The 27,666-nt window shown below is 39.3% G+C and overlaps 1 protein-coding gene across 8 annotated transcripts in view; it reads right to left on the bottom strand.

The window, feature by feature from the left end:
* The window catches only part of rnf220a (ring finger protein 220a), a 135,248-nt gene that overhangs the window by 12,852 nt on the left and 94,730 nt on the right, over window positions 1-27,666 (bottom strand). For 2 of the 8 annotated variants that reach the window (XM_048163659.1, XM_048163662.1), the window contains 11 exons: window positions 24,327-24,456; window positions 18,728-18,776; window positions 16,156-16,251; window positions 13,350-13,392; window positions 10,074-10,178; window positions 8,390-8,511; window positions 7,606-7,732; window positions 2,498-2,594; window positions 2,302-2,388; window positions 2,144-2,199; window positions 1,576-1,675 (listed from right to left, as the gene is read on the bottom strand). In XM_048163659.1, the coding sequence (XP_048019616.1) occupies window positions 1,576-1,675; window positions 2,144-2,199; window positions 2,302-2,388; window positions 2,498-2,594; window positions 7,606-7,732; window positions 8,390-8,511; window positions 10,074-10,178; window positions 13,350-13,392; window positions 16,156-16,251; window positions 18,728-18,776; window positions 24,327-24,456 (1,012 nt within the window). Of the gene's footprint in view, window positions 1-1,575; window positions 1,676-2,143; window positions 2,200-2,301; window positions 2,389-2,497; window positions 2,595-7,605; window positions 7,733-8,389; window positions 8,512-10,073; window positions 10,179-13,349; window positions 13,393-13,534; window positions 13,784-16,155; window positions 16,252-18,727; window positions 18,777-24,326; window positions 24,457-27,666 lie in introns of those variants that run through there. The other 6 variants (XM_048163661.1, XM_048163665.1, XM_048163664.1 and 3 more) reach the window with 4 other exon arrangements.

Raw genomic sequence — 27,666 nt, 5'->3', positions numbered from 1 at the left:
ATATTTAATATAGGGCCAGTGATGGCCGCCCGCACAAGATTGATTCAGCTACACTAGAAGCCTCTCCCTAGAGAAGAGGGCTCAGAGGAGAGAAGAGACAGATAGAGAGGGCAATGAATTTTTTTTTTGCATGTAAGAAATGTTTTTTTTTTTTTTTTATTATATATAAAAAGAGACTGTGAAAATGTAAAAAAAAAAAATTAGTATTATAAAAAGTCATTATAAAAGCAAACTCATAATTTTCATTAAAAAAAATAAAAAAATAAATAAAAAAAAATAAAATGCAAAGATGTAAAAAATTATAATTTTTATTTATATAAATTAAAGTAACAAATATTACTGAAATAAAAAAAAAAAAAAAAAAAAAAAAAAAAAAAAAAAAATCACAAATAGTCCGCTAAAAGTGTCAACTACACAAACTTGTTTTCAGAAAAAAAAAAAAAAAAATGGGCAATTTTGTTAAATTCAACAATACAATCTTAAAAATTGTCAATGCCCTGGAAAACCCTACGAATATAGAGACAGGACACGGGTCATGTGGACTGACAGCTGTGCTATTGGGTAGGCAGAGTGAGGTACGTCTGTGGCTAGTGTGGTGACCCTGGACCGGCTCTAGACAGCAAGGGGAGATAGAGCCAGGAGAGAGTACAGTCACACCACCACCGTGGCAATAAGCCCCTCTTCTACCAGGAGCTGAGCTCTGACCCCAATTACCCATTCAGTGGGGCTGGGCCCCCACGCGCAAGTGGGAGGAGAGTTTAGCGGGAGCACTTGTCGGGGAATATGGATGAGGACGCAGAGATGAGGGAATTACAGGGACCGGCCTTTCACCCACTCAGGTTATTCAAATTTATCTTTATAGAGGCTGTCTGCTAAACTCCCTCTATCTTCACTTTCAGTGGACTGTAGAGATTCATCTGGCTTTCTCGGTGTTCCTCTGTTGTTTGATTGTACACTTAATTTAAGAATTTGACATTTGAATTTGACACATACATTTAATAAGTTTAGGAAAAAATTGTCCTTCATAAAGGTAAAAAGTCCCTGGAAATCAAATTAAGGAGGAAAATATCACAAATATGCTGATTTAAGTAAGAAAGAACGTTTAGAAGACTGATGAGAATATTGCTTTAGAATAACTTACATTTACACCAAAAATTTTTTTTTTTTTTTTTTTTAAATCAGACAAGTGACATTTTTTTAAAACTTGTGCATGTAAAAAAAAAGATTTACTTTTGACAAAGCTTAATGTCAAGACCTGCCAACATTTTCACTTTATCTGACTTCACTTCTTGCAACAAGTGATAAATATTGCACAATTCCTACAGCGTAAATCTGTAGTATGGAAATGTCTAAAGGAATATTAGCATTCCCAGGCTGTGCGTCGAGTCAGGCCCAGACAAGGCTCAGCTGCCTGGGATCAATACTCTGGGCCACTCCCTGTGATCAAGCATGCTCTGGAGAGATGAGCACACTAAATGCATCATTTATGATCTTGCAGTCCCTACACAAACTAATCTCACCCCAATACACCAGCAAACACACTGCCACTGCGGACAGGTGTGTGTTTGTACTCACTTCTCGATCTCACTGTTTTTACAGGTCCTCGGTGTGGAGGACGAAGATGAAGAACTGGGCTCCTGTTTGCTGCTCTCGCCATTACTGGTCGACGGCATTTCTGCAAAAATAGACACAAACAGAGCATATATAATGAATGAGGGCCAATAAAATCAACATTTCATTCTATAACAATTCAACTCAAATATGTAAACAAAAATGTTTCCGACATCTTTTAATTACTAGTTTTAGTTAAGAATTTTTTTTTTAATAAAAATCATTTATAGAGACTCAACTTACACCAAGAAATTTCTAGTGGATTATATATTTAAGAGTCCACATCTTACCGTTCAAATGTTTGGTGTCTGTAATATTTTTAAAAAGGTTTTTGAAAGCAGTTTTTTATGCTCAGCATTTTTTTGATCAAAAAAATACAGTAAAACAGTAATTTTATGAAATCATCACACACACACACATATGTGAGACGTGAAAATGCCAGACCTGAAAATGCCAATTTTCAAATTGTCTGATATTTTCAGGCTTTCCAAACTGTGGAAAAAAAAGTACACCATAAAAATGGCCAACTCACCATCACTGGCCCATTTGGAGAATTCAGGCGTTATTCTATTGGACGGCACGCCACCACTGCAGAAAGGAAACAAAAATTTTGTGTAAGGGCCAAGCATATAGCTATTATTCGTCATTTTAAAGTCTGTGCTGAAATCATCTCAGTGAAGTCCAGCTTACTTCAAAACGGCTCCACGCAGTGCCTCACGTTCTTTGGCCTCTCCCTGGTCCTCTCCAGAGCAAGGAATGATGTCTGCCTCAGTGTACCTGAAACCCTGAGTTAAGGAACAACTGCTTCTAATTTTAGTTACTGTTTCTGTGCACACCACAGCACCACTGAAGAGCAAGACATCTACTGGCGAAGTACCAAGGATACTGGGCTTTGCCGTACTCCAGTGTGTCATCTCCATCTACATCCAGGTCTGCATCGCTGTCATGGCTCTCCTTCGTGCTACACATGGCAAAGCCTGTTCCTAAAAGAGGGAGGAGAGGAATAATAGTATTCAGTAAATGGAATTTAGGTTTAAATTATGTCACATTCAATAATATTCATTATGTTACAATACATCTACTGTCACTAGCAACCATCTCCAACTGTAACTGACCCAATCTAGGACAGTTTTGCCATGCCAGAGAAACACCAATTAAGAAAGCCTGTTCTAGCTGTGAGCAGGACCAGATTACTGAAGACAAGCCAGGAGTCTGGTGCTTCAGGCCCAGATGGAGGCATCGCAGACAGCCTGAACGGGAGTTGTGTCAGGTGCCTGTCAGGGTGTGGGGTCCTGAGCACTGGGGCGTGCAGCCTGAGTGGCACTTCTATAAATCCAGTGATGAGCGCACAGACAAACTCCTGCTGCCGGCTGACTGGGTCCTTCAGTTCTGTTTAAGGAGAGTTTGGATCGGCAGGAGCCTGAAGGGTGGGAGCAGCCTGCAGAGACCCGGAGTCTGATTGAGCCGAGTAAGGCTGGAGCGGGCCAGGCCCCTCAGGGGCTGATGGAAGGATGTCAGGCCACTGCTGGAGAACAGGGTTTGTCACGGATGAGGAGCTAAGGTTGGAAATGGAAGTGGAGAACGGTGCTTCCTCTCGTTCCGCAAAGTGCTACGACACGTGATGACTACTGCACAGTGTGGAGTGGATAACTACAACCTTCAGGGAGAGTGTAAGACACTGACGGAAAAGAGGACTGAAAGTGGATGTGGCGGCCGTGATCTGTCTCTCCTCCTCTCCGTAAAGGGATCCAAAAGAGGCAGAGTAGGGATAAAATGCATCACAAATGCTTGCCCCTTTTTACAATGTGCCGATGGTTTTTAGTGATCAAATAAAAGGGACCTTTTAAGTTTTATTTGGTCCCTGTGACTGCAGAGACATATGCGAACATAAATCCAAGCTGTTCGCACAGAGAATCAGGGGTTCAACTGTACGTGCCAGCTGAACATTACTGTACATGTAACGTACATGTACATTACTGTCAACAATTAAACATGACTGCCTATTCATTTAACCTGCGCTGTATGTCCATTGATAACACTAAAATTAAAGCAGCATTTCAATAAATCATTGAGAAACATTGTAAATTTACTACTAAACATACACTACCATTCAAAAGTTTTGGGTCAGTAAGATAATGTTTTTTAACTAAGCCACTTATGCTCACCAAGGCTGCATTTATTTGAACAAAAATACAGTAAAAACAGTAATATTGTGAAATATGAATACAAGGTAAAATAACTGTTTTAAAATAGCATTTAGCAAAGCTAAATTTTCAGCAGCCATTACTCCAGTATTCAGTCACATGATCCTTCAGAAATAATTCTAATATACAGATTTGGTGCCAAAGAAACATTTTTTTATTATCAATGTTAAATACAGTTGTGCTGTGATTTTTTTTTTTTTTTTTTTGTGGAAACCATGATGGATTCTTTTTAGGATTCTTTGATCAATAGAAAGATCAAAATAATAATAATTTATGAATGTCTGTCTGTATTGTTTTATAATATTTAAGTATGGGTTAATTGTGGCACTGGAGTGAAAAAGGAAACGCGTGCGACCGCATTAAAAAATGAACTGTATATCCTGTGATCAGCACACCTTATTCTATCCTGGAAATACTTCCAGTGGTCTATAGATAACCCTCCCACCCCTCTGACCCATCTGAAGCTGGGTAAAGTGCACAGTCAGCCAAAAATAAAAGACCATAATCTGTAAATGATGGTGAACATTTCATTAACGCACTGTCGACAAGCTGCAAAGAAAGCCAGATGGGGAAAGAAAAAAAAAAAAAACTAACTGTTGTGACCACTAATGGTAGGCAGGCCAGAAGAAGATGTGGCAGGCCATAAGCAGTCAAAAGAAGAAAGAAAAAAAAAAAAAAAAAAAAAAAAAAAAAATCACTGTTAATTCAATCAATTGATCAGGCTAAGGATCCTGGCTAATGCTTTGATAGAACCAGAGCAGGAAGGATGTCATGTAGCATTGATTCAGCACAGACAGGAAGAATGTCCACTTTAGTGCAGACTTTCAGGGAACACCTACTATGGCAAATACAACTTTAAAACACCACCTGAATGGTGTATAACTACCCGAGCAGTGTTGTAAGTGTGCCTGACTGTGAAAGCTGGGGCTACAGTTAAGCGGTCTTGGCAGGCAATCTAATCTGTGCCGAAAAGGTCAGTGCCACTCTAACTGCCTCTCAGTCAAATTATGCACACCATCGCACCGCCTCTTTTCCCAGCAGCGCCTAGGACATAAGCTTACTCCTCTTCTTCACAGCATACACTAGATGAATAAGAAAACTCCACGGTCTCCCTCACAATGTTACCTGTATCTACCTGTATTGCTCTGCAATACTTTGCATGACAATAATGTCCATTTGTAATGCATCAAATTCAAAGAATACCCTGTGTATTCCTTTAAATGTTAATCGTCACATGCATAAAGCACATTCTTCCTTGTTGGGTCACGTTTTGCAAGCTGATTTACATATGCCATGATTGTTAAGTGCTAATCTACATATGTCACTCCAGACAGGTGTCTCATGTCGCAGTTAAGAAAGGGGACGCAGAGATCCCAGAGAAACAGGACATGAAACATGGCCTCTCCTCCACCTCGTTGCCATGACATCTATCAGCCTTTCGCAGTGTGTGTCGCAGGTCAGAGTTCATCCAATCAGGATGGCATTTACCATGTACGCCTGCCGGGGAGGGAGCTCAAAGTAGCCATCTCTCAAGGTTCTTTACAAAGACGAGTGACGGGCCTCTGTTCTTCTTTCCCGACTGCACCAAATCTCTTCCATCTCTGCCTGTGACTGCCATCGCTATCTCTTCATCAGCACAACAGCCCTGCTAAGCTACGGACACAGGAGGCCTTACGGGCCTCCACCACAAACTGATCCTCTTCGATTTCTCTCTTCCTCTAGGTCTCTCTTTTCCCTTATCATGCTCTTTTTGTTCGGTTTAAAGCGTTTCCTCTCTGCTTTTTTCCTGGGTCCTCAAAGAGAGAGAGGGGGGGTGCTTCAGAGACGATAGCCCTCTTATCCCATTGAAGACCCCTTTCAAGCCCCCCCCCCCTCAGTCTAGCTCCCCCTGGGCTGGAGGGATTCTGCAATGCAGGCCGATTGAACGCTTGAGGACTTCAGCTGAGCTTTCAAGGCAAAATCCACCTTCTGAGTATCCTGGGGGGAGCTTTCAAGTGGCCCCTGGGCCACCGAGTCACTTCTCACCAGGTCCCCCCTCTATCGCCATTACACCGGTGCCTGTGCTGAAGATAAAGGGCTGGAAAGCTTCTGTACAGACACATGGCTCTGTTCACATGCAGAATTGATCTGGGCCACCGTCTGTCTAGCCAGGCGTTAGAGGAGCAACTCCGTTTCTTTTCTTAATCCACACAGCTTTGCAAACTGTTCTCTCCTTGGGATCGAACAGCCTTTCCATTTAAGAGTGCAGAAGTTTACAAAAGACCACTGAGGGAGGAAACCAACTCTTTTACTAAATATATAAAAAAAAAGACTGAGTGGGGAAACTGAGAAATTTTTGATAGTCATTCGCTCCACAAACTTAACTGAAAAAATAAACCCCTTTCAAAATAACTGATCCAACATTGAGAAAAGTTCTAAGATATAAATCTGAAGTATGGAGGAATGACTGACACTTCCTCCCAAGTGTAAAAATAATCTGAGGAGGTAAATTATTTATGAACCAACTAGAATTCCCTGGAAAGTCTTTCAATGAGTGTGGCAGCACATCAAAAAGGGTCTTAGGGAGCGTGTGTGTATGTGATAGAGAACGTCCCAGGTGAGCACAGTTAGGTTGGGAGCTATAATTGCATTCCTGCAGCAGGGGAAGCCCAGGGGTCAGCGGCCCATTTTTCTCACACACATCTCTGTACTGGGTGAGGCGGGTCAATTGCACAGCTAAATGTGTTTTCCTTTGACTCCTTAAAGGCCGAGAAGGGCCTGCCAGAACTCACCTTGTCTGGACTACAGCTGCCAAGCCTATAAATGAACACACTTGAACAGGCTGATCTCGGGGTACATTGAGAATGAAATGAATATAACCTCATTAAACAGCTTAGAGGTTGTAGTGATTCTTGACAGCTATTTTTAGAACATTGTGTGTATATATATATATATATATATATATATATAAATAAAACATACAAATATATGCATTAACATTCATATTTCAATATTTTGCAGTCAGTGTGATCTTTAAAAGAAAGAAATTAATACTTGTATTCATCAAGGATGCATTAAACTGATCAAAGTCATTGTTACAAACATTTCTATTTCAAATAAGGTTCAAATAAGTTCTTTTGAACTTCAAAGATTCATGAAAAAAATCTAAGTTTCAACTTCTATTCATATTCATTTCAGTCCATAAACTTAAAAACAATGGCATAAAACAAAATTACATGTGTGTGTGTGTGTGTGTGTGTGTGTGTGTGTGTGTGTGTGTGTGTGTGTGTGTGTATGTATGTATATATATATATATATATATATATATATATATATATATATATATATATATATATATATATATATATATGTATGAAATAAATACACTGTAAGAAAAAATTATATTGCTCACATCAGTCACTCCTAAATGTTGCATATATACATAGAATGCATGATGAACAACAGCACTATTTATGGTTGTTTTCAGAAATTGTAACAGGCGTTTTATACTCGTGCTTTAATTATGTGGCCTGTGTTACCTTTTGACATCTATAGCACCAGTGATTGTTCAAAAAAAAAAAAGTAAAAAGTTAATGTACAGCCCTGAAATATTATGCTGTTTTCAACATTAAAATGAATAAAAAATGTTCCTTGAGCACTAAATCAGAAAGTTTATATTATTTTAGTTTTAAATTAAAATATTTCACAATATTATAGTTTTTTATAGTACTGTTTTTTTGTTTGTTTTATTCAAATAAAGAGCCTTGAATAGCCTTCTTTCAATAATATTAAAAAGCCAAAAAACGCTTACCTCTGAAACCACCTTCCAATAATGTAGTAGCTCGGACCCTTTTCTGTCCGCACCACTCGTACTCCTCAAATCGTGTTCCATTCTCTCCTTCAACATCCGCGGAATCCTCTTCTGTTGCACCTTCCCTCTGAGAGAACAAAACCACTTATCAAAAATGTACCAACACTCTTCAATCGGTCCATTCAATATAAAAAGACAAAACCACAAAGTGTGACTACATCAGAGGAAATCAAAGCAGCGCTTTCAAATCCACTAACTTCTAATGATGTCTAATTTTAGGAGCTATCAAACCACATGCAACAGAACACCCAAATCCAACCACCAAGAGTACATTAGTATCATAAGAACTACTGGATTAGATGGGTTAAGAGGAACCTGCTATATAATATAAAGGGCAAGTGCTGCATCCTGAACCACTAAAATGGCTGAAAAGGGAAGCCAGTCAGACTGCGTGAACAACAGATTCCATTGAGCCTCTTTACAAACTCAACACCTATTGACAATAATGTAGAATATCTCTACAGTAGGTTCAGGACACCGAAACTGCCAGCTAAATCTGCTAAAGTGGAGGAGGAAGAGGAGGAGGAACACTTCAGGAAAGAGCTAACCCATAACTCTTCCCTGGACACCCATGTAGTAGTACAACATGATAGTCGTCATAAGAAATGAATTGGTCATATTTATGTGTTTTGTCAGATGCTGATGTCCAGGGAAAGGTGAGGGCAGAAAGGCCAAAGCTTCTAGAGGAGGTTGGAGGCCCAGATCTCTGGGTTTATGAAGCTACCTTGAACAGACATTGTTCCACATGCCTACTCATTTCCTCCTCTGTCCCTGCCAGCGGGGCGCTGCACAGTGGACATACCTGTCCATCCTCGGGCTTCCGGCGCTTCATCTTCCCAATCCGGGCTGCAGCACAAGAGAAAAGAAAGACACCATAAGATAAATCAATGGAGCAAAGTGACCATAATAAAATACCACAAACATACTGCAAACATACATACATATTGGCACTAGTGTTGTCAAAAGCACTGACTTTGGTACCAAAATTTTAAAAATGTGATGCTTTGAGCGCTGTTGAGCGGATTCGTAAACACCTCTTATTGGCCATTGTGTTCAAGCGCTCAACAGATATGTCTGTGATTGGCTACAAAGATCGATGCACAGGAGTGTCTGAAAGCACACGGAAGTGTTTTAAAGCGTTTTGAAAGCGGGAGTGTATGAAAACAGGCTGGTTCGCTGATAGACACCTGCTTTCAAACACGTCCACATGTATCTGTGTAAGCACTTGGTGAAGAACGTCATTGATGTCTATTTACAACATGTTTTTGAAGCGTTGATCATTGTAGCCAATCACAGACATAGCTGATGAGCGCATAAACACAATGGCCAATCAGAGGTTTATAAATCCGCTCAACAGCGCTCAAAGCCTTACGTTTTTAAAATTTCAGTACCGACTTGGTACCGAAGTCGGTGCTTTTGACAACACTAATTGGCACCGAACTGTGGAATAGGTGATGATAAAATAAACCCGAATACTCCAAAAATTCAAAAGAAATTTTCACTGAAATTCAAATTTTTGGGTTTTCTAATGATAAATATTAAATTTATATATTTGTAATTAACATATACATAGAAATTACTTTATATTTGTAATTTATTTGACCAAATATATAGATTTATTTACATTAAAACTTAGGAACAACAACAAATAATGTGTTTGACCAAGGACATCATTAGATACACACAGAGCCATGGTGGGGAAAAAAAAGAGCATTAAGCCCACATACAAAAGCCCACACAGATCAGGATCCTTTACAGATTTAGCTCGAGGCTAGTAGGCATCTCTAGTCACGGATTTTACTGAGGCAAGAAAGATGGGTCGCAAAACACGACAGTGACGTGACAGGCCTCAGAGGTGAACTCTGTCCATTAGACCTTTGCACCGAGACACCAATTCCTCCTGGTTACATCGGTGATGAGCACGAAACGGCCAAGGCTTGGATCTCTCAGGGTGTCTCGCTCTTCCCCCTCCCCTCCCCGAGCACATAATTAGAAATTTAACACAGCAGAACAGCGCCTATTGCGCCGTAAGTCTCTGTCGCTTTTTCTTAACTGCAAATGGCGTGTGGGGACATTAATTTTTAGGTGGCTGTGATTGCGAATGGGGCCGAGGGGGACTGGAGGCGGAGAGGCGAGAGCTGCTGCCATTACCTCCAGGACAGGGAGAAGAGAGAGAAGCACCGGCCACGTTGACGGTAATGTGGGGGAGACGGGCGTCATTAAATAGCAAGGAAAAAGGCAGATTAATTAGGCACAGCAGGAGTTTTTCCAGCCGGCCCCTCACTCTGAAATCACACCGTCTCAGATGAGAGGTGATATACATTAACACGGGATCGGGTTTAAACAAAGGCAGCCCCATTTACCCTTATGGTGCCTGCGGCTGCTATAAAGGGGGGAGGGGGTCTTACCATGCCGCAGGCAGCAAGGGGCTAGGGGCACTCCTCTGGGCACTGGGATTGGGGGACTTTTGAAACTTTCCTTGGCGTAGCGCCTGCACCAGCAGAGGTCATCGACTGTTGACACATGAAAAAACCAAGAGTTAAGGAGAGTCTCTGCTTGGGCAGGCGCTACAGTCAAGGGAAGTGCAAAAACATGTGGCCACAACTGACTACAAACTATACTAACTAGGTATGTCAACTTACATAAATGTTTAAATTAACAAAAAATTAATCATTAACCTCTTAAATCCAAAGCAGGGGGCACTATTAAGTTTACTTAACCACTTGCTTAACCAAAATAAAATAGGTGTTGTTTTAAAGCATGGATGCTGAGGTTGACATGGATGTCAAGCTTCTGGCAAGGCCACATGACAGACACCAGTGCTGATGAGCATTTGGCTGATGTACCCTGAGAGGTGAGGAGCTCCTCGTTCGTGCCAGACGGTTACTGACACCCAGAATAACAACTGGCCTCAGGTCAGAGAGCTCCCAGCTCAACACCAACACTCCCCACGGGTGCAGCAGCTCCATCACACCCACCGACTAATGACTATGGGTTGAGGTTCAGATAACCATACAAAATGACCAGACTCACTGTGATCAGTTTAAAACAGCAAGATGAGTCTTCAGAGCATGTAGTGTTTTTAAGTAATGCTCACCGAGCAGAATGTCATGTAAATCCCTTAAACTATCATTTTATAAGGTAAAGGTTATAAACGGGCTAACCAAAACCCAATCAGCATAATCCATTTTTGCTCTATTTGTCATTTTCTTGTGTTGTCAGTTGATTGACAGCTATCAGCGTTTTGTTGTACATGCAAACACACTGATTAATTATACTACCTGTTTTAAATGATGACAAGACTGATCTTCAAATATTAAAATAAGCAAATAAGTAAGGATAAGCAGGGATGCACAATACAATTTTTTGGGGCTGATACCGATGCCAATTTTAACAAACAATTGTTGGCAGATACCGATATTTGTCACTTCCTCTCTTATTTGAAATTTTGTCATCAAAATAGATAGTATTTTGATCATGTTTTAAATAAGCAAAGTTCAAAAACACCTGCATTGAAATATACTATCAGGTTTATTGCTGCATCATCAAATAATTTCTAATGAACATGGATTGTATCAATTTAACATTCAGCAGACCTACATAAAGTAGTTTTCAGGTACAGAAATAAAGTAAACTAATGTAAAATAGCACTGAATATTCTTCACTGTATAAAGTATATACATATTAATCCATTATTGTAACAGACTTTATTATGATTAATCTTCTAATTTGTTTTTGTATACATTTTAATATTTTTTGTAAGTTTAAATATGTATAAGATCTGCACTATCACCTTTACTAAGGCAGGACTCTTATTTTGACAGGTTTTCTTGACTATGGAGCTACGGGTTATGACAAAAAGAGCACTCAGCTCTTCGGAGATATTTAGCAGATTTAAAGTTTGTCAGTTTATTAAGCAGCCACCGAAAAGGCATAAGATCTGTATGTATTTGATAACTGTTAGTTGTAATAAGTGTTTTGAGCAATTCGCTCTATGTTGATGATAACGCAATGGAGAGTTTAATGTGCACTTCTTGTGCTCTGTACTGTTCATCTGTTATGGTGATTATTTTTGGTAAAGTTTTGGTCGTCACTCGGATGGGGTCCGCTACACTTATGAAAGTTATTTAGTCAAGAATAGTGTGCTATTTTTTGTCTTTTGTTATCTGATTAGCATTAAAGCACGAACAGCAGCGCTAGGATTATGCAACAGACATTATACAGCTCACGCAGTTAATGAATAAACAATCGCTTTGTTATATCGGCCTTTTTCCAGCTATAGCCGATACATATCGGCGCATCCCTACAAATAAGACCATTATTTTCATCAAATATTACTGCATGTAATCAGACCCTAGAAGTTAAAGGGTTAGTTCACCCAAAAATGAAAATTCTGTCATTTATTACTCATGTCGTTCCATACCCGTAAGACCGTTCATCTTCAGAACACAAATTAAGATATTTTTGTTGAAATCCAATGGCTCAGTGAGGCCTCCATAGGGAGCAATGACATTTCCTCTCTCAAGATCCATAAAGGTACTAAAAACATATTTAAATCGGTTCATGTGAGTACAGTGGCTCAATATTAATATTATAAAGCGACGAGAATATTTGTACAAAATAACGACTCATATAGTGATGGCCGATTTCAAAACACTGCTTCAGGAAGCTTCGGAGTGTTATGATTCTTCTGTGTCGAATCATGATTCAGATCGCGTGTCAAACTGCTGAAATCACGTGACTTTGGCGCTCCGAAAACTGATTCATTATGCTCCGAAGCTTCCTGAAGCAGTGTTTTGAAATCGGCCATCACTATATAAGTCGTTATTTTTGTAAAAATATTCTCGTCGCTTTATAATATTAATATTGAACCACTGTACTCACATGAACTGATTTAAATATGTTTTTAGTACCTTTATGGATCTTGAGAGAGGAAATGTCATTGCTGGCTATGCAGGCCTCACTGAGCCATCGGATTTCAACAAAAATATCTTAATTTGTGTTCCAAAGATAAACGAAGGTCTTACAGGTGTGGAACGGCATGAGGGTGAGTAATAAATGACATTATTTTCATTTTTGGGTGAACTAACCCTTTAAAAGGGATAGATAAACAAGTTTGGATATCGTGTTGTTCCAAACTTGTATGAGTTTCTTCCTTCTGTTGAACACAAAAAAAGTAATTTTGAAGAATGTCAGATGGTAATCATTGACTTTTAGTATTTTTTTTCCTTCTATGGAAGTAAATGGCTACCGTTTGATTATCAACATTATTTAAAACATTTTCATTTGTGTTCAACAGAACAAAGAAACCGATACAAATTTGGAAAGACATGAGGGTGAATAAATGATGACATTATTTTAATTTTTGGGTGAACTATCCCTTTAATGCTGCGCTATTAAATAAATACAATTTAAATATGATTGTTGATGCAACTTTTTGATTCCAAAATAATAATAATTATTATTATGCAATGATAAGTTAATAATTAATAACAGTAATAATAACAATAACAAAGAAGAGGCTGCTGGGGAAAAAAAAGTTCTCAATATATTAACTGTAATTTGTACTGATATAAAGTATTAACGCATTAAATGGATGACAACAACGTTTTTAAAAGCACAAGTCAACAGATAAACAGTCATAATACATCACTTCTCTTGTTGCAGGGAGAAAATATACATACCATTCAATCGTGTTTGCCTGTTAGCTCGCACTCGTAAAAATGTCTGCAGGTGAAAAAAGAGAACAAGGAAAAATCTGTCAGTCATTTAAGTTTATTTATCATTTATTTCTGAGGACTTTCATGATGCGCGAATCACTAGATTACGCTGGATTCTGCAGCACATCCCTGATGTAAACAAAACATACTTCTCTCTTGCCATTGCTCTGCAACTCCTCTTCCATTGCAGACGACACAACTCCCCGAACTCATTTGCTTTACTAAAGCATGACGCCTAGATAGCGCTCCTCCAAAACGCCGATATGAGACTCAATAATCAATTAACGAAGGATGAATAAGGATTGAAAATGTTAGGCTCACTACAGCAGTTTCGTTTCAGCGCGCCATCACCGCCATACTGCTACCGGTCATGTGATCGTCACGTCAGAGTCAAAACTTGCGACTGATGCAGTTCCGTCTTTCGCCACTGGGGCGCAGCAGTATTTAAATGACGCATATGATCTGTGCTCTGTTCATATGAGCTCTCAACAAACTCTTCTGGCTTGGAAACGAAACCTCGATCACTATAATAAAAAAAACAAATGTATTTTTTTGAGAATTACATGAACCTGAGCGTTGTATTTCTAAATGTAACTTGTGTAAATGTGATTCCTTATGGTATTTTGTGTTAGAAAAAGACTTTAAAGACATCTGACAAAACAATTCAAGTATAATATATATTCTTATAAAGTTATGATATATTTTAATATAAAATATTCTTATAGATATATATAGATTCTTATATTCTTTCAGAAAGCACTCATTGATTATTTCATATTAAAATGCATTTTGCATTTTTTAGAATAACTTTAATATAAGCACAGGTCCATTTAGGACCTCATTAACATCACCTAGTCATCATCTGTAAGCCCCATTACAGAATTAGCATACTGCTGACCACAGCAGGCCAGACGTGGATATGTTGGGCACAGGTTCAAACGGCTCGTGTATAATGTCTATAGGCCCTTCAGAAGATCATGAGCCATTCCTGTTGAAAGTCAGTCTATTTTATGATGATATTCTACATTAATGTGTCCACACCAGACAGATTAGGTTACAAAAGAAGATTATGAATTTTAGCAAAAAGGCATCATTAGCATAAGGTCATTTGAGCAGCTTCATTAATGAGAAGTTCTACAAAACTCTTTCCTTTAAAGTGTCATTATGTTTTTTAAGTCTCTTGACAATCACTGCTTATCAGTAATTACTTTTAGTTTTATAATGTTAGAGGCAAATTCGAAACACTTATCAGGACCACACATGAGGGCCTTATTATAGCTAATGTGAAAAGATCTGTCCGGATATTGTTTTAATTGAGAAATTCTCTCACTTCTAGGGTTGAGGGACAGATAGAGATGCAGAGTAAAGTGTCCCACAGAGCCAGAGCTCCAGGGGGGAAGCAGGAAGAAAACAAACATGTCAAGGACACTGGAGCACAGAGATGATATCCGGGGCTCGGGGGCAGCGTAGATTAGCCCAGGGTTAAACTATGGATGATTACATATCAGAGCAGAACACACATTACAGCCTGAGTAAACCTGAGGCTGGAGATTAGCAGAACAGATCTCAGCCTGTATTAATACGTCCGGCAGTGAGATTGAGGATAAGATGGAGGATGTTGTGGAGGAGAAAAGCTGGATACGCATATACACCGAATTTTATTGCTGTTATTTGACATCTTTCATTTTCAAAGAAAAATGTAATTTAAAGGCACAATATGTAAGATTTTTGGATTAAAACGTCCAAAAACCATTAGAACAATGTTATATATTTTGTTGACTTGTGTACTTACATTATCCCAAATGTTTCCGAGAATGTTTAAATCCAGACAAATAAGCTATTTATTTTAACCATCTTAACCACGTTACTCTCGATTTCCAGTTTTATTTTGTAGAAATCATGGAAACACCAACTATGCTTTAAAATATTATATGTTTTATTAGACAGGTGAGCAACTGTTTGGATACATTCATTGACAGAAAACTAATCATTGTTATTATAGCTCAACACAGTAAGTCTTATTTAAATCTCATTTTCTTGATTTACAGTGAGTACCATGTTTTACCATGCCTAATATCGATCTAGTTTACTGCAGTGTGCAACAAGTGTCTCATAGTAGCCGCAGAGAGTAGCATTATAACAACTTTCAACTCACAAATGTATATGATAAAACAGCACTGCGTTACCCTACATACGAATGAATCCATGAATCACGTGAGTGACATCGGATTCTTTTCCACCGGATGTACGTGAAGACAACACCTCCCATGATTCCGCAAAATCAAGGCGTCATCAAGCTAAGCCTTTGTTTTGAATAAGCGACCTCTAGAGGCGAAACTTACATATTGTGCCTTTAATTCATTAAATGAGAATTGATGTTTCCCTTATGGTAACCATCATCTGTGCCAAAATGGCTATATTTGATACAGTTACTGTACATAAATTCAAATAAAATGTCCTTCAAAACCATTTTAACTGCACTTTTGTGCTAACCAACAGTAAGTTACTACGATTTTAATGTAATAACAATATCTATGGTAACGTCTTCACTTCCTGTTGACAAAAATCAAGGTTCACAGTGTAAAGCACCAACCGTCATTCAATTTAAAACACCCAGCGAGATACTCTCAACAAGCTAAAACCCAGAGAAATGAATTGCTGCATGAGAGTTGAGGGTTTCAGCGGTCTGTGTGTGGAGAGTGTCAGAACTGCACAGTCTGTCAGTCTGCACCTGTGACAGACTCTCTCCGTCTGAGGTTTGCAGTCTCACCTGGTATCTGTCAGAATGGTGAGCTTCATCAGAGGAGAGCGGGGACACAACTGGAGACTCGCCCTCACGTTTGATGTGCACTGACAACAGGAGAGACTAGCAAGAGAGAGAGAATCACAAAAAACAAGAGAAAGAGGTGAGCAGCCATCCTCTAGACAAACGTGTCATTCACAGAACTGATGGTTCTGTAGCCGGTAAAAAAAACCTCCAAAACCGCTGTGTTGAAACAATGTGACTGATGTGAACAAATGTTGACAGATAACCATTAACTGCCATTTTGGCTTCAAACTATGTGTGTTGACAGGACATCAGTTTTTAGAGTAATGGATGCTTTGACACAGGAGCAGAGAGAAAGCAGGACACCAGAAGGTATGACAGGACACTTTGATCACCTATAAACGTGTGCTGGGAGATGTAACAGGCCTGTCCTTCTGAAAACCTAATTGACTTAATTTCTCAAATGACTGAGGAAAGGGGGAAGGGGAAATACTGCTTACTTTCCCGGGAGTCTTGATCTCCGTCCTGCTTTTATGAGGCGGCTATAAAATATTTGTATTTACAATCTGCTCTGATTAATCAGAGTGAAAGGAGGGGTAGCTGCTTTAGTGGCTGACAACTGTAATCTAATATTAATATGTGAAAAATGGCAGCCTCTCTCTACGGGGACAGTAAATTAGACATTATGCATGGCTCCTTATGCTTTTGAATCGCAAGGTCAGGAAACAATTTATTTGTGATCTCAAAACCTTTGGAGCTCAGGGAATATGGAGTGTGCCAGAGAGAGAGAGTATGTGTGTTAAGTGTTTACATGGGTCTACTCTATCTAGTGTATGTGATGTTTAACTATTTCACTGTCCAATGAGAAGTGATAATGCATAAACGGCTAGTTTAGTGCAGGTAATTCTTCCTCCTAAGATGCTGATTTGGTGCACAAGAATGTTAAAATAAATATGTTTGTGGAGGACTTTTTCAGGACTATTTGATGAAAAGTTCAAAAGAATCTTTTGTAACATTATGAATGTATTGTAAACTGCTACTTTTATTAATTTCTTCTTAAAAAAAAGAAAGAAAAAAGCTTAACACAAACTTTTCAATGGTCACTTACCGTTCATAAATTTTTGCTAAAAGATTAATAAATATATCAAAAAAGATTTTGATTATAATGTTTAGCTAACTATGCTAGTGGCACCAAATTACAAAAAAAAAATGTATATCTGATCATTTAGATGATGTTTAAATTCCTTTCAAAAAGCTCAAATTCCTTTAAAATACCTGAAAGTCAAGCAGAAGCAGCAGCAGTGCTGCAGATGTTAGCATGGTAACTGTGCCGCCTACCACCGTTGGCCTTCGCCCTGTTGGATTAGGAGCCGCATAGACTGGCATGGAGTCGCTATGGCAATGGCGGCTTGAGAGAGGGGTGAAGACGGGCCAACTCGGCCCGGGGTTAATCCCCTTTAGAACTAGCGAGCTGGGCCTGATCTGCCTTCTTACCGTCTTTTAAAGGAAAAGCATGGACCCCCTCCACCATCCTAGCTAGCCTCTTCATTTTCCACACACTCCTACGGAATACTAAGTGTGCGCTATAGAATGCTCAGTCACGCCTCACACGGCCTGTTCTCTAACCTGCTCCCATGTCTTCTGGCTCCCATGCTTTTTCCATACTCTCCAAATGTGTGTCCGAACCAAAGGGTTTGCCCTCTGGAACGAGGGACATTCATACGAAGATGATACGTTTATTATCGCCATTCTTGTTGAACTGTTCATTTCTTCACCAAGAAATATGCATTTATTCTGGGACAAAGTAAAAACGTATTTCTCAAACAGTCTACAGAATGTCTTTAGTGAATGTGAGGTTGGTATTTCTGGCATTTGCAAAGATTCACGGCATCATAAAATCGGCAAACTGAATGTTAAATGCTTGACGTGTCGCAATACTCTGCATTGAAATTTGTTGTTCTTCAAAATTATGCATATTCATGCTTAAAGGGATGACAAAAATGACAATTCATTTATCATTTATGCACCCTTATTGTATGACTTTCTTTCTTTTGAAGAATGTTTTATTTTTTTTGTCCGAAAGAACAAAGGACTTTGAAAAATATCTTTGAGGGCAAGCTGGGGGTGAGTAAATGATGACAGAATGTTCATTTGTGGGTGAACTAACCATTTAACATCCTTGCTGCAAATGAAATACAACTGTTTATAGTGCATCAAAACTCTCTAGTGAATCTTGTGGTTGCACTACATAATTGAATTGATGTGGTTGGAAATTTAATTAGGGAAATACGCTTGGCCTCTTCCTCCTTTTAAGACAATGAGACTAAAAAACATTGGTATCATTTTCCATGTCCAGGTCTTTTGAATAAGCAGTCAGGAAACATTGAAAGCTCTAAGTAAATTAGTGCAGGAAATAAAGCCAGAAGTTTGCGACCACTCTCTTTTATACAGTAGTCACACAAGACTCTTTTTACATCCTTATCTAGAAAACAGAGCTCTAATTGCCATTAATTGTGGCTGAACCTATCAGTGAGCATAATGATTTAAAATGGCTCCACGATGGTGGCCATCTTACCTTCGGTGTGCCTGGAGCCGCATTGATGTCCTTGTGTGATGGGTTCTTGCTGTGGGTGGAAAAAGACACTGTGAGAGATGGCTAAAACCAATAAAATGCTTCAGATGGCTATAACCAACACAGTGCAATCAAAATCGAGGAAACCATATGTAAAATTTTAGGAATCAGCCATAAAAAAAAAACACTCTTCTGAATATCAAGACCAATGTCTCAATGTCTAGGTGCTTTTGGCCCTGCATGTAATCGATGAGACTTGAATTGACTTCAAATGGCCATTGAGCAGGACAAGTTCACAGCTGACGTGCTCTGATGTTAATTTCAATGGAATGTGATGTGCGAGAGCAACTTGTTGGAATGATGGCTGATCTATTTTGATCGTGTGTCACCGCACTGGCTATAAACCCATCACCTTTTGACTGAACAGAAACTGCAATCTGTCATTTCGAAAAGATGTAACTTTTGTCCCCTAAGGAAGCGGACCACATGTGTCTCCTCCATCAACACTCACTTTAGCTCAGTCAGGTTGAGCGCTCCCCTGTTGGCCTCACTTAAGACCCGAACGGGCCTTCGAGAGGACAGCCGAGACAAAAAGAGAACAAAGCCACACAAATCACACTTTTAATCATCTGGAGATGGAAAATGGGGGGGATCGAGAGCAGTTTCAAACCCATCCTCTATGCCACTCAATCCAGGCAGCCCTGGGTCATGCTGTATTTGAAACAATTACTGTCCAAAAGTACGACTGCTAAGCAGATTTGGGTTATAATTTTTTTATTGAAGTAATCATTCTCATGGATGCTTCCATCCAGACCTGATCCCCCCCACCGCAACCCTCCCGCAGTTAGACTAAGGCAGAAGGAAATAAATGATTTTGCGGTTATTTGATTTGTCAGTGAAACGCCTTAGGCACTTAGGACTTTGAAATATGTTGAGGACAATGCACTGGCTTGTAAACATTGTATTAAAGAGGAGGAGAATGGCAGAGAGAGAGAAAAAAGGGTGGGGGGCGACTCCGTCTTGAGTCTGGCAGGTGGATTGTACATTGAATCTTTGCCTTGTGGACATTGTGGATTGAGGATGACTGATTGGTAGGCAGGAATTATTAAACGGGGCAGCTAAAGCATCCACCGACAATAGGGAAAGACATATCAAATCGGATTCCTCTCAGAAACATTAATATCTTTCCTGCCATCTCTCTTTCCACTGCTTTCTTTTTTGTTTCTTGTTTTTTTTTTTTCACTGTTTCCTTGTCTGTCACTCTTGCTGAATCTCGTTTACAGCCCCATAGATTGGTCACTGCTGGGTGTTTATGAAGCAGCGTGATGACGATCTGAGAAACAATGACAGGGTAAAGTCACCCTTGTCATGTTCGCTTTAAATCATGCATTCACACCCAGAGAGACGGTTGCACTGAAACTGAATTAGCCTGCACCCTAAAACAAAGAGCAAAAAGAGAACACGGATCCATGTTTGTGTTAATTTAGTTTTGAAAAAGATTTGCAAGATGACAGATGGAGTTACAGTACAGAGTGTAGACTGGCTAAAGAGGCTCAAATGTAATGAATGACAGGTGAAGGCGGGGTTTGGTGCTTTGCTCCGCCCCTCCACTCAGGTAATAAGCCTGAAGCCCGCCTTTTCTGCAGTCAACATGATTGATCTGACAGCCAGGGGAGGAAAGAAAGAGAAGGGGACAGAGAGAAAAGATGAGACAGAGGAGAAGAAAGAGACAACACAAATCAGGAACCAGGCCTTGAGAGGGGATAAATTGCCCCATCGGTGGCAGCGCGCTGTTTGTGAGATAATAAACAGACTCCTCGGCATCATAAATCCACCCAGCGTGGCACGGTGAATCTCGGTGACCTCACACATCTCTTCATGTCAAAAAAAACTAAAAAAAAAAAACTAAACACAACACTAAGATACACTTCATACCCTGTAGCGCTCTAAATGCCCCCTCTGCACTCATTGTACGCCCTAGTATCTCTTTTCCCAGTAGTGGGACATGCAGTGAAGGCCAATGGCAGAAAAACACTCTTTACTACTTTAGAGATGCCACACAGGGCCTGAACTATAGGACCTGAGGGATATTATGTAATGGTAGGTATATGGAGCACACACAAGTTAATTTAAAGCTTGTGTGCAGACAATAATGCATAAATCATGACGGCTTTTTGCAGTGAAAATACCATCATGTAAGCACTGTGCAAGTGATCTTCAGGCAAGATTCTGTGTACTCAAATGAAAAAAAAAAAAAAAATGTTGAGACATGCAAATTTGAGCTAGAGATCCAAAATAGAATAATCCTTTTGCCTGTGTGAGGAAAATTAGTAAGTATGGTATTAAAATTTATTAAATTAAAATTGATCTTGACATTGTACTAAATACAAAAGGAATTGTTAAAATATCTTTTTTTTTTTTTTTAAATAAATTGTAATATAATAATTAATAATGTCAGCCCATTCAGAAATACCAGTTTGTTGGCAGAAACCGCTAAACGCCACTTTGCTTTGTCAGCAAAAGCCTTTAAGTCCACAGAAGAACCAAGTGGAAGATGTCAATCGAATAATATGATTTTAAGATATATGACAGTGCGCGTATGAGCCGGCTTTCAATTGCCGAGCTGCAAGTTTTTATCATGTTTTGTACAGGATTTTGCGAGTAGCAAGTAAACCCAAACTGACAGAAACAGGCATTTTACTATGTCTTGTTGTCAAAAGAGGTGGACTTAGAGGTTTTTGCAAAAAAAAAAAGCACACATGGACTTAGCTGGTTTTGCAGCAAAAGAAAATAAGGCATTTCATTTCACTGCCATTAAAGTGAAATTACTGAACCTAAACATAGTAGCCTGGTAAAAAAAAAATAATAATTTAAAAGAAAAGATGTCAGATGGACTTAGAGTTTTTTGCAATGGAACTCTTCACACACACACACACATATGTATTACAGTATGAATTCCGCAAATTCTCAGTTTATAATGATTCACTGTGTGCACCTGACTTCAAAATCTCCACACTCCGGACAAACCGTGCTATCCCATTCCCCTCTCGCAGCCAAATTCAGCTAGACTGAGAAGAGAGAGAGGGAGCGAAAGAGAGGGAGCTGGTGAAAATTGAATAAATGCCAGTCGACAGTTGGGGGGTTGTAAGCTGGAGATAAAGATTGCTTTTCGTGTCGTTTGCCACCCGGATCTCCCTCGCTCCGCTGGAGGCAAATTGATTACGTGGAGAGGTTGGGAAAGGGTGGGGGAATATGTAGATTGCTGTGGCCCTCAGAGCAGGCAGACGGGTAAAGGGCATGATGGATTTCCATTTCCATACATGAAGAGCGGAGGACGAGTCAGGAGAGGGGGCACGGCGATGCGGCCACAGGGGAGGGAGAGAGAGGGGAGTGCGGCGGTGGGTTCCAATCTCACACACACTCACCCGCATCCACTCAGACATCTGCCTAATGCTACATCTTAAATAGCTTTCCCCATTTTACATGCACTCAAGTCTCATTTGGTGCAGAATGAAACGCTATCATTAAAGGGAGATTTACTACAAATTGCCACAAATTCGCCATGTCACTTCCAATGATCTGTGTGTGCTAGCATGTGTTGAGCGGAGCCCCGCCTGGGAGGAAGTATACAGGGAAGGAAGACGGCAGCAGTTACCCAGAGTTCCACACTGATAGAAGGAGCACCAACAAAGCAATGCTGTGACTGGTCTGTGTGCTTCAGGATCGTCTCAATTTTATCCAATATTGTGAATGCAAATGTAGTAGATTCATTAAAATGGGATCATTTCAAGTTCACAGTAGATGTTTAGACAAGATGTAAAATTCCCATGATGACCAACAACCATGATCTTACCAGATACTATGTGATAAAGTGTTCATTTTTATGATTGTATGCCTTACTTTCTTCAGCAGAACACAAAAGATGATGTCCATTTAAAGGGATAGTTCACCCAAAAATGAAGATTTTGTTACTATTTACTCACCCTGAAGTTATTCCAAACCTGTATGAGTTTCTTTATTTTGTTGAACACAAAAGAAGATATTTTAAAGAATGTTGGTAACCAGACAATTGATGGCACCCATTGACTTCTATAGTAGGGAAAAAAATACTGTGGAAGTCAATGGGTGCCATCAATTGTCTGGTTACCAACATTTTTTAAAATATCTTCCTTTGTGTTCAGTAGAAGAAAGAAACTCATATAGGTTTGGAACAACATGAGGGTGAGTAAATAATGACAACATTTTCATTTTTGGGTGAACTGCCCCTTTAATGAAGGTCAGTGGGGACCAAAACAACATTGGACACCGTTAAATTTCACTATATAGATAAATAACATTTTTCAAGAATATCTTCTTTTGTGCTGCATAAAAAAAAAAAAAAAAATGCATACAAAATTTGGAATTTACATGAATAAATAAAGACAAAATGTAAATGCTATCCCTTTGAAGCCTGAACATAAAAAAAACTAATCTGATTGGCTGCATTTTAGAAAAATTGTGCAGCAATTTAAGCATGGCCAAAGAAAATATTTGAGTATGTTTAGGAAAAGATGTAATAGAATATTATCAAACTAGTGAATATTCTCCTAGTTAATCTAATTTTACCTACCTAAACTCACCTAAATCTCTCATTTCTCTTTTAGTCCATCTCTCTCCTTCTCTATGTCCTAAATCAGTATTAAGCGATTGGACTGCCTATAGCCCAGGAAAATAACTCTTGTGGCTATAAGCAGGGGTTAAAAGGAGTGCAGGAAAGGCTAAATCACGGGCCTGTAATGCCGAGCGGCATCCAACCCTGACAGACAGGGAGCAATGATGCAATTTCCTTAAATAACCACCACCATCAAACAGGCAGAGGCGACAGAGGCCCAGAGCCATGTCAGTGTCCACAGTCACTGCCCGCAGGGGAGGGCGGCCCACTGCCCTTTATTAATTATTAAAAGATAACTCCTCACCGCCGTGTGATGGATAACACTTGTGCAGGAAAGACATCCTGCTGAGAATTAATATCTCCCTCTCTCTTTCTCCCTGTGTCCCCGTTTGAAGCCCAGCAGCATAATCTATTAAAAAAAGGAAAAGGGGGATACGCAGCACGGATTCGCAGCTTGAGGTCTGTGACATGTCTGTGACCTATACATTCAAATGACATTGTTTCTTGTTATGGCTAATGTTCCTTTGAGCTCACAGTGTGAGACTTCCTGTCTGGGTTGGGCGAACGGTGTGTGAAAACACAGCGTTTTAACTTGGTCAAGTTGATGTACCAGCAGCAGGGTCCTGGGCCATTGCTCCAGGCTGCTTTGGCCTGTCTAAAAGTCTCAGGCAGTGAATGAATGATGGGTACTGTGCTGGATCTCTGTGATCATCTCACCATGCTTAACCTGGCCACATGAAAGGCCTAAGCGCATGTGGGCTGATGGATGACAGGGAGAAAAAGCACCTGTTCTGCTGCTGCATTACACCAGTAGCAGGTGTCCACACTGCTGATTTTTAGACCTAACTCTTATGTGAGGGAGAGCAGCCAATGTGCTTCATTTGTTTGGGAGACAGTGACAAGAACTGATGGAGCTGTCAGAAGACGGCAGGTATAGATGTGCGAGTCTACCTGATGTGCATGTGGGTGAGCCTCTCCATCTCCTGCTCCATGTGCTCCTGGAGTTCTCCTGGACGCAGCAGCACCTGACAGATGGGGCAGATGGGAGCCTGACTGTCATAGAGTGACACCTTCTTCTTACCTGAGAGAAAAACAGAAAGACAGAAAAAGACAAGAGAGGATGAGGTTTATTTATCATCATGAAAAAATTTGGGAAATTTGTGAACAGACAGACGTCAAAGATGAATTAAGAACTCTTTATTTTTTATTGCTAACATTGAAGACGCCTGATGATAACAAGCAGAATCACTGAAGGAAAGAGAGACACAAGAACTGCAACTGACTTCTTGCATGAAATCAATTTAAAAGACGTTAAATCTCTCTTATTACTAACCAGACTGACTTTATTTTTGTCATTCTTCTACAGTTCTTTTAGAGAATTAATAGAGGTTTAGATGTTGATGTTTTATTGAAAATGTTTTGTCACTATTATGGTGATCAGTGTTTCACTTAGTTGGGCAGTTTGACTCATGCTTTTTATGTCAGTTTGTGTTTTTTTTTTGCTAAAGCACATAATTTGTTGACGTCTGTCTGTTATTCAGATATTTTTGATTACTCATTTTAAACGGTTGACTTTAATGGTTTAATTCTAACTCTTCTTATAAGCTGAATTTAATTAATAATATTGCTTGTAATCTGTTTTATTGAGTAGATATAGCATATTATTTGTTACAGTTTTGGCAACTAAAAGAAATATGTTTAAGTTGAACTGAAGCTAAATAGAAATATTAATGAAACCAAAAATAATAAAAATGAAAAAAGCACAAAAAATACTATAATATACTGAAATACAAACTATATATATATATATACACACACAAACTAATATAAATAAAACTATTATAGTTCGTAATTTTTAATAGTACTTTGTGTCCTTATCCCGTTCATCCTATCACTCTCCACAATTTTTTTCTGTACCCTATTCACCATCACATGAGATGCAGAATATCCCCAAAATATCATTTAAAAGAAGATCAAATTTTTGGGGAAATCACATAAGAACACCCCAGAACACTGCAGCATTGGCTCAGTTTATATATAGTAAATTTCGAGATGAGCACGGGTCAGATGAGTGTTCAAAGTCTTTTTCCCTCTCTCTGGACTGTGTGGATTAAGTGGCTCAGATTTCTGCCGAAGGAGAATCCGTCATCCTCGGCCTCCTGTCTCCTGTTCCCTCATTAAACCAGATCCACATCTCCGCACAGACAGTTACGCCACTGAGCTTGTGACACTTCAGCTGTATCTCGCACACACACTTCATACACTTATCAACTCACCAATGGACAACATTTCATCAGACGCTGTAACACAAAGAACCATTATTCTCAGTTACTGTGAAATGCACAGTGAATTAAACAATAAGGTAGCCAACGTGACTTCAATAGTTACAAATACAGGAACGCTGATGATTTGGAATCTTTTTATAGTATATTGAAATAAACACAAACAAGCTGGCATGTGTACGTGCATTCACATCTGAACACATGGCCGTGTTTATTTTTGTGAAAGTCCATCTGTATGGGTAGGAGGGTGGGTGGGTGTGTATCAAGGCTGCCTGTGAGTAACTAACACATCTTTTGCATGTGAATTATCTAACGTGCAGCTCTGTAAATGAGCGAAAAAAACATTTCCTGTTTCACTCTGCTATCTCCTAATCTCTCAGTTCTGGAACTAGCCAATCAAAGCGACTATTTTTAGCCCCCTAGGACAATAGATCCTCCCTCAAACAGGATATCCTGGATGAACTCACAGTTACCAACAGACTACAGCTGTAAGCAGCTGTTCTGCTTACCTAACTCAAAGCGCAAACATATACACAAACAGGAAGTGAGGAAATCACTTTTTGGAAATTCCACCTTTGGAAATTCTCTGAAATGCACACATACTAGATCATTAACTAGCATTAGCTTTGTTTAGATAATGGGAATGCTTAAAGGTGCCCTCGAATGAAAAATTGAATTTATCTTGGCATTGTTAAATAACAAGAGTTCAGTACATGGAAATGACATATAGTGAGTCTCAAACTCCATTGTTTCCTCCTTTTTATATAAATCTCATTTGTTTAAAAGACCTCAGAAGAACAGGCGAATCTCAACATAACACAGACTGTTACGTAACAGTCGGGGTGTACGCCCCCAATATTTGCATATGCCAGCCCACGTTTCCAACATTATAAAAGGCATTAGACAAGGGCAGCCAGTAGTAACGTCTGGATGTGCACAACCAAATCATCAGACTAGGTAAGCAAGGAAGAACAATAGCGAAAAATGGCAGATGGAGCAATAATAACTGACATGATCCATGATAACATCATATTTTTAGTGATATTTGTAAATTGTCTTTCTAAATGTTTCGTTAGCATGTTGCTAATGTACTGTTAAATGTGGTTAAAGTTACCATCGATTATTACTGTATTCACGGAGACAAGAGCCGTCGCTATTTTCATTTTTAAACACTTGCAGTCTGTATAATTCATAAACACAACTTTATTCTTTATAAATCTCTCCAACAGTGTAGCATTAGCCGTTAGCCACGGAGCACTATCAAACTCATTCAAAATCAGAAGTAAACAATATAACAGTATACAATACTCACATAATCCGACGCATGCATGCCGCATGCATGACGAACACTTTGTAAAGATCCATTTTGAGGGTTATATTAGCTGTGTAAACTTTGTTAAGGCACTGTTCAAGGCAAGCGCGAGCTCTTTGGGCGGAGAGCACGGGATTTAAAGGGGCCGCAGCATAAAATCGGCGCGTTTATAATGATGCCCCTAAAATAGGCAGTTAAAAAAATTAATTAAAAAAAATCTATGGGGTATTTTGATCTGAAACTTCACAGACACTTTCAGGGGACACCTTAGACTTATATTACATCTTTTAAAAACATAATCTAGGGCACCTTTAATGCTTGTGCAAAACTCACTGCCACAATGCCAGTGCCAAATTATTGTAGGATTTTCTGAATGGTTGACCGCGTTGCTATACGGTTGCTAGGTCAAAAGAGCTTTAGTTAGAACAACTAAAAAACAGTATATAGTTAGAGATCACATCTTGTTATTTTTAACTGTCACTTCTCTAATAACGTGTTATTTAATGTTCTTAAAGATGTACACAATGGTTTCCATTGCACACAGGGAAAAGGCAGATCCACTGTGTCCAATTATCAAAGTGTGTAACAAACATCTGATGTTTTCAGTTTGGTTCGAATGTCTGGGAGGCAGCTATTGATCTGTTGCAGTAGGGGTTAGTGAGCATCTTTTCTCGAGATGATGAGGTAACTTGAGGGC

The sequence above is a fragment of the Megalobrama amblycephala genome, linkage group LG17 (assembly GCF_018812025.1).
Source record: "Megalobrama amblycephala isolate DHTTF-2021 linkage group LG17, ASM1881202v1, whole genome shotgun sequence".
Taxonomy (NCBI): Eukaryota; Metazoa; Chordata; class Actinopteri; order Cypriniformes; family Xenocyprididae; genus Megalobrama; species Megalobrama amblycephala.
Note: the sequence above shows the minus strand (reverse complement) of the source record. Positions and strands in the feature narration are given on the sequence as shown.